The sequence below is a fragment of the Arachis ipaensis genome, chromosome B8 (genome assembly GCF_059453495.1).
Source record: "Arachis ipaensis isolate K30076 ecotype BB chromosome B8, ASM5945349v1, whole genome shotgun sequence".
Classification (NCBI taxonomy): Eukaryota; Viridiplantae; Streptophyta; class Magnoliopsida; order Fabales; family Fabaceae; genus Arachis; species Arachis ipaensis.
The window spans coordinates 2,612,682-2,625,244 of NC_142443.1; the positions used below are offsets into that span (position 1 = coordinate 2,612,682).

Genomic DNA, 12,563 nt, shown 5'->3' on the forward strand with positions numbered 1-12,563 from the left:
CAATAAAATATGGGGGTGGTCAACGAGCTATAATTCAAACTATCTGTTTGGATAAGTTTTTTTTTTAATTTAACTTATTTTTTTTAAATTAAAGATCTTATAAAAAAATAAAAGTAATTTTATATTTGAATATCTTACATAAAAAAAATATTTTTATTTATCAATTATGTTTGAATATAATAATATAAAAATATTTTTTTATTTATTTATTACGTAAAAAATAATTTTTTAAAGAAATTTTTTAAAAAAAAAAAGATGTAAATTGTAATTTTTTAAAAAAGATTTTTCTTTTAGTATTTTTATTTTTACTACTAAAAATTTACCAAACAAACTAAAAAATAAAAAAAAATTTATCAATTTAATAGCACACAAACAAACACTAAATGACATAATTTATTTATCTTCACTTAGGAGTTTCGAATTCGAATCTCACTTTTAATTTAAAAAAAAAAAAACATAGGTGGGTGACAAGCTAGGTAGCTAAAACTAAAAGGCTAATAAAGGTTACCTATTTTTTGTTATAAAAAGGGTCACAAATTCTCAATACAATCAATAACCACGCAACTGATGAAGAAATATATGGCACCCAATAATAACAAGCCCATTTTCGTACTTGTCTCTCTCTTCTTCTTCTTCTATGCTCTTATTATCACTTCCTCTTCTTCTGCATCACCAGTTTCTCCCATTCTTGATGTTTCTTCCCTCAACCGAACCTCTTTTCCAAAACCCTTCATCTTTGGAACTGCTTCCTCATCCTACCAGGTATGCATAATGGTGGAAACTCACGTAAAGCCGACTTCACGTGAAGTTGATATCTGAGAGCCATTAAAAGATTTGACTGATTTAACTAAATTTTCATCCAACGACTCTCAGATATCAACTTCACGTGAAGTCGACTTTATCTGAATTTTCAATGCATGTATACGCATATAAAATAATATTAACAACACAAAATTTAAAGTTATTTTATATAACATGATATTTATAATCATATTTATTATATTTAAAATTATTCAATTATTTTAACGATAATTAATGAATGTTAATTAAGACAATTTTAGATGGTCTCTGAAATATTATTGATATAGGGATGTGGTAACTAACTTTTACTTAGTTAATTAACTTGATTAATTGCATCTCTAAACTACTTCCTAACAAAAGCTGAGAGCTAGCTGAGCTGATTATTCACACATTAATTGTTATAACTTGATTAATTGTTTTCATATAAAAATATCAGCGGAAATGTCATTTTAAATTGTTTGAAATAATATGTATGTATATTAAATATTTTTTATTTGAAATTTATTTTAACTATTTTTTATGTTTGTACTTTGTAGTATTATGATACTATTTGCTTCTTCAAAAATTTAAGTTTATAATTATATTTTGGTTTAATTATTTTCTTGGTTTCTGTAATTTTATTAAATTTTTAATTAAATTTTTATATTTTTTAATTAGATCTCTACACTATTTTTAATTTTGTAACTAGGTTATTTCTATTAGAATTAACTAAATATTTTTCTGCAAATTGAAAGTATTCACAATTAAAAACCTAACTAGATCTTTAACTACATATTTTTTAAGAGAAATATTATGTATTTTAACGTTTTTGACATGAAAAATATCTAATTGCAAAATTAAAATCAATGTAAAGATCCAATTAAAAAAAATATAAAAACTTAATTAAAAATTTAATAAATTTATAAGTACTAACAGAATAATTAAACCTTATATTTTTAATATATTTCCTCAACTAGATTTAAACCTTAATTATATATAAACCCTTTTATTTCAAATTTTTAGTGTCTTATTTTTTTTAATATAATGATTATTACATTCTAGAATTTTATTATACTTTATAAAAGAATTTTATTTCAAAAATTTAAATTTATAAAAAATATAAATAATTATATCTCTAGTTGTTTGTTTAAACAAAGGTATGGTAGCTAATTATGCATATAAGAAATACAGTATGAAGGTGCAGCAAGGGAAGGTGGAAGAGGAGCAAGCATATGGGATACCTTCACCCACAAATATCCAGGTGACTACTTCTTAATTTGCTAACTCATTTTTCTTTTTAATCAAATTTTAGATGCACCAACTTTGAAATGGCCAACACTTTCAATATGCCGTTTCATCTTTTTTAATTGGGAAATCCTTTCTTTTTAAAAAGAAAAAAAAAACGCTACCGGTCTATGCACCCCCTTTATTTATTTATTTTTACTCCTCCTTTAATTAATTTAGAAAAATAATATATATTTTTTTGTATGCTGATATATATAAGACATAATTATTATTGTTTTGAAATAATTGTCATTTTGATCTTTTTAATATATTAAAAAACAATGTATTTAGATACAAAATAAGTGTTAATATATGAACTTTTTAATATATAAAAAAGTCAAAGCAATAAAGAGTAAAAAATACTGGTAATTATAGAATCAATAAAGTTAGATGTCTAAATTTTTTAAAATTAAGTTTTCAACTAAGTCATAACATGTTTCTTTTTCGAACATATGTACATATGCGTTGTTATTTTTTGTTGTTGTTATTGTTGCTGTTGCTGTCGTCGCGCTTTTTCTTCAAACATATGTAGGTAGTTCGTACGTATGCGTTGCTATTATACAAAAGAAATTACTCTATAATAAAATTTTTATATTTTGTAAAAAAAAAAAAAATTTGTTGAAAAGTACAAATATAAAGAACTACATGATAAATGTATGCGATTGTTTTTTGTTTAATTTTTATCAATTTAATTAGACTTAGTCATAAGAAACGTTTGTAAATAACTGCTATAGAATAGCACGAATTTGCTTATACCCTTATTAATCCTCAAGTAGTTATACATGGGCCAAACGAAAATACCATATGGTTAACATTTATTCCAAGAGTAACAATGTAATAAAATCCGATAAAAAGTTTTACCTGATGAAAATTAAATGATTAATATTTAATAATTGAAAGAATAACTTGGCACTAATTAGTTAAGCGTATGTAGTATATATGTGGCCAATGAGTAATAGCTCAAATGGTATAGATTTTCCATACTCAATTAAGAGGTTGCGGGTTCGAATTTCCTATCTTTTCAAATTTGCCAATGAGTAATAGCTCAAATGGCATAATCTCCCCATACTCATCTAAGAGGTTGCGGGTTCGAGTCTTCATATCTTTGGTAAAAAAAAAAATATAGTATATATGTCAATATATAGGTCAAGGAAATATTCAAATAAAATCTTATAATGGCCGCTCTCTGGGGAAAAAAAATATAATATAGAGAAGCACTGTCTTATTATTGTCCGTGGCCTTTATCATTATAGGCTTGTCTTATTTCTTTTGATCATTAGTATAAATTTGACTCAAATAAAAAAAAAATTAAAAACGTATCAATTAAATAATTTATCTATCTGTTTTAGTATTACCATCAAGAATACACGAATCACTACTCAATTGATACAAAACAAAACATATATACATATTTCTTGTGCACTATATATAACATTTTCATTTTCTACAAAACAATCACCAAATATCTATGCCTCTTTGTCTCGCCTCATTCTTGTGGCATTACTTGGTATATATGAGAAAACTCTAAGGTGAAAATTCAGGTGAAATCGACTTCACGTGAAGTCGACTTCATCTGAGTTTTCACCAAACTTTAAATGTGTATTATAAATTTTATATCTCTCAAAAATAAAATTTGTAAATAGTTTATAAATATAAAATATTTTTTTTTTTATTTCATGAGTTAATTTTTGAAGTTGAGTTACGTCTATTTAATCTCAATTTTAATATAATGTTAAAATAATTTATCTGGTTTAATATTGTTAGGTCACTTATCTATAGGTAAATATTTATGCTCAATTCTAATAAGACATTTTTGGTATAGAGTTAGGTACATTTAATCTCAATTCTAATAGAGTTGATTTGATATGTATCTTTATTGTTTCTTTCTTTTAAAAAAGAATAAATAATGGTAATAGTTGTATTTAGTAAGATAAAATGAATATTCTTAAAAAGTATAAATTATAATAATTTTTTTTGATAAAATTGTTTTAAATTTAAAATAACTATGATATATAATAAATTGTTTCTATTTATTAATATACAATATCATGTTAGACCTTTTAATTTAAAATTCATAACTTATATTTTTTAAAAAAATTATAAGTACTTTAAAAAATATTTTTAAATTTTAAAAGTCCCAAAACATAGATATAAAATTTTAATTTATCAAATGGAAAATATTAATCTATGCTTTTGAAAAACTAAGTATAAGTATATCTTTAAGTATAGTTAAATCCGTCTTTATACATAATTATAAATAATATATCTATATTGTTAGTAAGTAGTGATAAAGACATGGAGACCTGAAAATTATTTTCTAAGCTATCAGCTTCAATATATCGTCAGATATTTTATCTCTCAACTATTATATAAATAAACTTGTAATGAGATTTGAATATGAATCATATGATTGATGATTCTGTTCCCCATTGTAGAATTATTTTATTTTTTTTAACATTCTTTAATGGGATGATTGCACTTGACTACTGTATAAAATTAAATTAAGAAGCACTTGGATCCATGATTCTCTCAACATATATATAAAATAATAACCTCGATCTTGTCCGTAGACTAATTAGGTAGATGAGAGAATAGAAATAAACTCAATTTAAATTTTGCTATTCATCATCACTGATTCATATATATATAGCACGGACACTTTTTTTTTTAATTTGTGTGTTTTTGTATCAGACACATTTTCGAATACGATACACATTGTTATTCGTTTGATGTGTGTTTTTTGTGTTTAACTATGTCTCAATAAAAAAATAAAAAAATGTAAATACATTTAAATATCATCATATATCACTATGTCCAATCTTATTTTTAACATGTATTTTTTAAATGAGTTTAGCAATAATATATATTATTAATTATTAAAACAAAATATATTTTAAATATTTTGTATAATTAAAAAATTAATTTATATTTTAATATTAATAAAATATCAAAATATTATTAAATTTATTTAAAAAATAGGGCAAATAACGTAAATAAGTCAAGGGCAACAAAAAATTACAAAGATCAGCCAAATCAAAAACTGGTTCAGGAATCAACCAATGGACATTTCTATATAGTTCGAATTAGATTGTTTTAAATTTTATATACATGTAATTCGAATCAAACTGATTCGAACTACTCACACACACCCACTAATTCGAATCAACTTAGGTGTGTACGTGTGTGAGTAGTTCGAATCAGTGTGATTCGAATTATATAAAATGGCTCTTGGTTGATTCATGAACCAATTTTTGATTTGACAGATTTCTGTAATTTTTTCTCCCCTTGATTTAATATAGTGATTTGTCCTAAAAAATATTTTATATTTTATATATGTACCGTGTTCTCATATGTTATAAAAATTTTAAATTCGCATACCTATGTATTTTATATTATATCATGTCCTATATCTATATTAATATCCATACATTATAGTATAATTATAGAACGTGCACATTAAAATATATAAATAAAGAGATTTTTAATATTGAGAATTAATTGTAACCATAATGTTTAAAATAATTAAAATATATATCATACTAGCTATATATCTGACGAACTTGAGTTGGTTGGTTAATTTACTCGTTAACTTAACCAGTTAAATGATTCAACAAATTTTTAAATAAAATTTACATCACGACAAAAAAATTTTACTCTATTGAATTAGAGAATCAGTAAAAAAAAGTACAACTCATCATGTTAAAAACATTTGAAAGATATTTTTTAAAATTTATAATGACAGCTCATCTCGTAATTAAAAATATTTTTTGGAAAAGTCTAGAAGGCCAGTAGTTTTGTTGAATTTTGGCCAGCATGTAACCAGCAGAGAAATGTGAGTCATTGGATGAAATCTCACATCAATCACACACCATTAGATCATCATTGATGGCTATTTGATGGCTACCAATCACAAAAGTTGCTGGCCCTAACATTACTCATATTTTTTTATAAACTATTTTTCTTGTGTATTGATTATTATTATTATTATATTGGTGGAGTAGTCCCTTTAATTAATTGGCATATCATATCTGACGATTATTGCGTGCAACACGCAGAAAGGATACAAGATAGAAGCAATGGAGATGTTGCAAATGACGAATATCACCACTACAAGGTATCATATATATTATATTAAATTCCAAATGGCAGCAAAATTAAGGAGAATAATATTAAAAAAAATTAAAATAAATATAAAAATCCACATTAAAATAATAATGATGAATCAATTATGCAACATATTTATATTAAAATACTATGATATAAATAAAGAATAAAAAGAACAATGATCACATTAATTCCCATACATATGCTTATTTTTTCCTTGATTATTATGATTTCATAAAAAAAAAAAGATTGATTCTTGTCCATATATAGGAAGATGTTGGGATTATGAAGTATATGAATTTAGATGCTTATAGATTCTCTATCTCTTGGTCCAGAATACTCCCAAGTAAGTCATCATCATATGCCTTAGCTAGTTTCATTTGGCTTGATTTGATCTTTCATGTTATTAACTATTTTAAATGAATTTCATGTATGTGAACAGAAGGAAAGCTTAGTGGAGGCATAAATCAAGAAGGAATCAAATATTACAACAATCTCATTGATGAATTATTATCAAATGGTTAGAATACCTAAAATTTTAGGGTTAAAATCAAAATATTTCTTTATTCAAAAGATTAGATGTGTATTAATTTAGTTTTTAAAATATTAAATATTTTAAATTGATCTTTAAAAAATATAATTGTGAATTATATTAGTCTTTTTATTTCTCACATAATGATATATATGTAAAATAATCATCATTGTATTTTTCAAAAATCAACTTAAGACGTCTAATTTTTTAAAAACCAAATTAACAAAAAAACTTGATTTTTTAGTTATTATTTTGATTATTATACCCAAAGTTTTACGCATCGTTACCTACATTTTTTATTTTTGTAACGGTTGATATATATAATAATAATCTCAAATGAAATTATATTTTTGCAGGTATAAAACCATTTGTAACTCTTTTTCATTGGGATCTTCCCCAGACATTAGAAGACGAGTATGGTGGCTTCTTAAGCCCTAACATTATGTAAGTGCTACAAATAAATAAAGGGTAAAGTATATTTTTTGTCCCTGAAGTTTGGCAAAAGTTTCAAAAATACCTTTAAGTTTTATTTTGTTTCAATTTTATTCCAGAAATTTTCGATTTGCATCAAATATACCCCCGACGGCTAAATTTTCAAAAAATTTAAGACCAATCTAACAATAATGCATGAAAATGATGCTTAATTTGCCTGTGAGAGTTGTTCTTATGAAATTATTGTTGAATTGGTCTTAAATTTTTTGAAAAATTAGCCGCCAATGGTATATTTGATGCAAATCGAAAACTTTCGGGACAAAATTGAAACAAAATAAAACTCAGGGATATTTTTGAAACTTTTGTCAAACTTTAGGGACAAAAAGTATACTTTACCCATAAATAAAATAAAATAATTTTCACCCAAAATAATAAAGCAAGCTATCATATATTATTATAATTTCTTTTTAGAAATGATTTTGGAGATTATGCGGAGGTTTGCTTTAAAGAATTTGGAGATAGAGTGAAGCATTGGATCACTTTGAATGAACCATGGACATATAGCCAAGGTGGCTATGCAAGTGGCATGCTTGCACCTGGTAGATGTTCAAAATGGGTGAATCCAAATTGCAGTGCTGGTGATTCTGCTACTGAACCCTATTTGGTTGCTCACCATCAACTTCTTTCTCATGCTTCTGCTGTGCAACTCTACAAGAAAAAATATCAGGTATTATATCAAATTTTTATGATAAAAAAGTCTATATTTTAATTGTTGTTTATTCAAAAAAAAAAAAAAGAAGATAAAGATGGAAAATTTTAAAATATTTACTAGATTTGGATTGAATTTTAGTTTAATTATTCTATCGGTTCTTATAGTTTTATCAAATTTTTAATTAGATCGTTATATTTTTTCTTTTCAATTAGGTCTCTATGTCATATCAGATTTGTAACTAAGTCCCGTCGTGGCAAAAACGTTAAAATTAATAGAATATTCTATTAAACTATATAGAATATTCAGTCAAATATTAGACATATTCGTTTTGCTTAATAAAATATTCTGTTAATTTCAGTATTTTTATCACATTAAAGACTTAATTAGAAAATCTGATATAGTATATATAAGGACTCAATCGAAAAGAAAAAAAAATATAGAAATTTAATTAAAAATTCAGTAAAACTATGGAACTAGAGTAATTAAACCTTAAATTTTTATGATAAAAGTGTATAATTTAATTATTGTTTATGGTAAAAAGAAGTTTACATGAAGATAAATAAAAAGAAAAAATTTTTTAAAAAATCATACAAATTAAAAAATAGACTCTTGCATAAAATAATGTATTAAATATTTAATTATTTATATATTTTTTTTATTAGTTTATATTTTTGAGAAGTAATTTTATGATATTATTTATTTATTTATTTGTACATAACTCAGGAATCTCAGAAGGGTGTGATAGGTATAACTTTGGTGTCTCATTGGTTTGTGCCAACTTCAAATAGCAAACTTGATCAAATGGCTGCGGAGAGAGCAATTGACTTTATGTTTGGATGGTAAGTACTTGCATTTAACTTATGGAAAAGTATAGGGTACCAATATATTATCTATTAATTTCTGCCAACTTTTATGTGTAATTATGTTTTATGGAAGTGTGTTCGTAGATGTGTCTAATAATTAATATATTTTAAATACATATATAAAGAGACATATCCAAAAAATATATCTATAAAGACACTTCTATTAAACACAGCTATAAAAAAGACATTTTTATTAGACACATCTACGAACACACTTCCATAAAACATAATTATAAATAAGAGTTGGCAGAAGTTGGCAGATATGCTGTTGGTAACGTAGCGGAACTGTTAACTTATATATAACAAAGGCACAATTATAGAAAAATTTTCAAGTATGCCGTCATATTGGTGTTTCAGTAATTTTTAACCGTTGATCTTAATTATAAAAAATATATATAATTAAGATCAACGGTTAAAAATCACTGATACACCGATATGACGGTACACTTGAAAATTTTTCTATAGTATATACTTATTATATATACAGCTAAATATATAATAGTTTTTAATCTGTTCTCTTTATTTGAAAAACATTAGGGCTTTATCACTAATTCTTTTTCTAGTAACAATAATATACTTTATTACTTTATGACTTAAATAGAATAATAGAATTAAATATAAAAAGTACATCATTTTGTCATAAAGCATTCATAGTTTTGTTTTACTAGCTCATTGAGTATGTTTCTTCAATGGTGGACAATAAATACTGGAACAAATCAGTCATATAGATTTAAATATGAATTTTGATTTATAAAGAGCGATTCTACTATCAGATTACCAACCATTTTCAGGAAAACCTTTCATGTATGTATATATCTTTCCCACTGCACCATTCTAAACAATGTTTTTTTTTTTTGGTCAAACACTGTTCTCTACTAAACTAAATTTTAATTTTTAGACTTCTCTTTTAATCTGTATTAAGTGTTAGATTTATAAAAAGTTTTTTTTTTTTAAAAAAAAGGGAAGAAAACTTTATTTGCCTACTGACCTTGCCTTAATTTGTTTTGTTATATATTTATAAAAAAAAAAATTTATCTTACATAATACACATTTACTTACCTACACTACTATAAATTTTTTTATATTTTACTTTTTTTTAGTTTAATTCGGAATTTAAATTCGGTATAACTTTTTCAAAAGCCAACAAATCCTCTATTATATTATCACATTGCTTTATCTGCATTATATTATTGACGAACTTACTAATACCATATTAATGAATTTATATTGATCGGATAATTAGTTTATCCGTTCACTTAAATAAGTGTTAAATATTTAAATTTTATTATACATATATAAAACTTTTTAAATTTAAAATTCGTAATGAATTAGTCTTTTACCTACAAAATTATATCTGCATAAAAAAGTCATCAAATATATTTTAAAAATATTTTTAATAATAATATGTATTTTTTAAAAGTTATTTTTATAAAAATATTGATATTTTGTACAGGTTTATGGAACCATTGACAAGAGGAGATTATCCTAAAAGCATGAGATCTTTGGTAGGGAAAAGGTTGCCTAAATTCTCTGCAGATGAAGTCAAAGTAGTCAAAGACTCATTTGATTTTATTGGGTTAAATTATTATACCACCAACTATGCTGCTTACTCACATAAGCTCACAAATGCCAAACCTAATTACCTCACTGATTCCCATGCCAATCTTACAAGTAAGCACACAGTAATTTTATATATTGTTTCCAATATATAATTAATTACGAAAATGTTTGGTAACTAAAGAAATAAATCTGAAAAAATATCTAAAAATATTAAATTTAGATATTTATACTTTGTTGAAGTAAGGAATCATGATATATATATTTGGAATAGATTCTATTTGGAGAGAGTTAAAAAAATACTATCTCGTTAAAAGGTTCTATACATCTGTTATTTCTCAAGGCATTTTTTTAGATAAAAACTCTGTTTTTTCTTCTTTTCGGATGGTAAATATTTATCAGAACATGGAGTGTGAATCAAACCCACGTTTAAATTTAAATTTAGATACTGATGTAAGTTCTTTCCTTCTGAATCTTAGCCAAAAACAGCCATAACTTGTTTTATTTAGTATTCATTAATTATCATAATAATTAATGAATACTAAATAAGATAAGTTCTTGCTATTTTTTTTTGTTAACCTAGTATTATCCAATTAATTAATTGATTACCATACATATTCAATTTCCAAATGTCACCACTTTATTTTTTATTTAATGGCAGCTGAACGCAATGGAGTTCCCATAGGTCCAAGGGTATGTATAAAACTATAAATAAATAGTCTCATCAAATAACTGAAAAAGCTACGTATTATTTATTATAATTTATTTATTACCTAGCATTATATTTGTAATTATTTTTCTTTTTTTTTACACGTTTGTAGGCTGCTTCCAATTGGTTATATGTATATCCAAAAGGAATTCAACAGCTATTACTTTATACCAAGCAAAAATATAACAACCCTTTGATTTATATCACTGAAAATGGTAAGAGAGAAAAGTCAGAAAACCATTAATTTTTTTTGTTACCTTTAAATTATCATTTTTTTGTTCTTAATTTTTATATATACTTGACTTAATTTGTAGGAATAGATGAGTTCAATGATCCAACACTATCACTTGAAGAAGCTCTTATAGATACTTTTAGAATTGATTATTATTATCGCCATCTATTTTATCTTCAGTCCGCAATAAGGTTAGTAGTTTATTATATATTATTATATAATAATTTAATTATTCTGTTAATCTATATAATTTTATTAAATTTTTAATTAGATCGTTATATATATATATAATTAGATTTTTATACTTCTTTTAGTTTTATAATTATTAGATCATTTTTATGTCAAAAATATTAAAATTAATAAAATATTTTTTTAAAATATATACAATTAAAAATTTAATTAAATTTTTAATTATGAATATTTTTAATTTATAAAAAAATATATATTTAATTAACTATATTTTAATATATTTTATACTAAAAATGATCTAATTATAAAATTAAAATAATAATTTAATTATAATTTTAATAAAATTATAGTAATTAACAAAATAATTATATCTTATATATTCAACGTTCAATTATTTTCCTTTTAAAATTCTAATTTTGTTCAATTTGTTGGCATTATGATAATAAGGGAGGGCGTAAATGTGAAAGGATACTTTGCATGGTCATTATTGGACAACTTTGAATGGGCTTCAGGATATACAGTGAGATTTGGAATAAATTTTGTGGATTATAATAATGGTTTGAAAAGACATTATAAACTGTCCGCAAAATGGTTCAAGAACTTTCTCAAAAAATATTAGACTTGTATTATAATTCTAGTGATTCCAACAAACAATATTAAGTAAACCTTCAATGATTATATATCATAATTGCTTGCATGTAATTTTTTTTTTTAAAATTGTTTTATATGATCGTGTCACAGTATGTAGATGTATCTTTTCAATTAATCAATTAATTTATTATTACTTTTGTTGTTGTAACACAATTAGTATGATAATCAAATAAGATTAAGATCCTCTTATTATTACTGTCTAGAGACTATAGCTATAGAGATAAAATAGTGCCATGACGTTATTTTTTATACCGGAAATTCTCCCTATACAAATGGATATTGACTTACATTATATAATGTATATAGAGTATAGACGGAATTAAACTTTTAATGCACAAAAGATTAAACTAAATATACACATTTAAACATATAAGATTTGGAGAGAATACTAATATTGTGATTAAAAATTAGAATTAAGATTTAATTATTTAAAAAAATTTGAGTTAATTTTATAATTACTAATATAAATTTTTTTATATTAATATCTAATTATATTTTTATATACATAAAGAAAAAAA

At 23.7% G+C, this 12,563-nt stretch overlaps 1 protein-coding gene across 1 annotated transcript; it reads left to right on the plus strand.

The window, feature by feature from the left end:
- The first annotated feature begins 557 nt into the window (after positions 1 to 557).
- LOC107613200 (beta-glucosidase 12) lies at positions 558 to 12,240 on the plus strand. Its single transcript, XM_088497568.1, has 13 exons — positions 558 to 762; positions 1,972 to 2,041; positions 6,120 to 6,178; positions 6,439 to 6,514; positions 6,611 to 6,688; positions 7,057 to 7,144; positions 7,604 to 7,859; positions 8,568 to 8,683; positions 10,161 to 10,378; positions 10,926 to 10,957; positions 11,086 to 11,188; positions 11,288 to 11,396; positions 11,842 to 12,240. Exons 1-13 carry the CDS (start codon positions 568 to 570, stop codon positions 12,011 to 12,013), a joined length of 1,572 nt encoding a protein of 523 aa, XP_088353694.1. The 5' UTR covers positions 558 to 567; the 3' UTR covers positions 12,014 to 12,240.
- The last annotated feature ends 323 nt before the right edge of the window (positions 12,241 to 12,563 follow it).

Bases quoted from the DNA above. Each gene is read 5' to 3' on its own strand.
- LOC107613200 (XM_088497568.1), top strand. From the start codon at position 568: ATGAAGAAATATATGGCACCCAATAATAACAAGCCCATTTTCGTACTT. The intron at 10,958-11,085 runs GTATGTATAAAA...ACACGTTTGTAG, and splicing joins GAGTTCCCATAGGTCCAAGG to GCTGCTTCCAATTGGTTATA. The intron at 11,189-11,287 runs GTAAGAGAGAAA...CTTAATTTGTAG, and splicing joins GATTTATATCACTGAAAATG to GAATAGATGAGTTCAATGAT.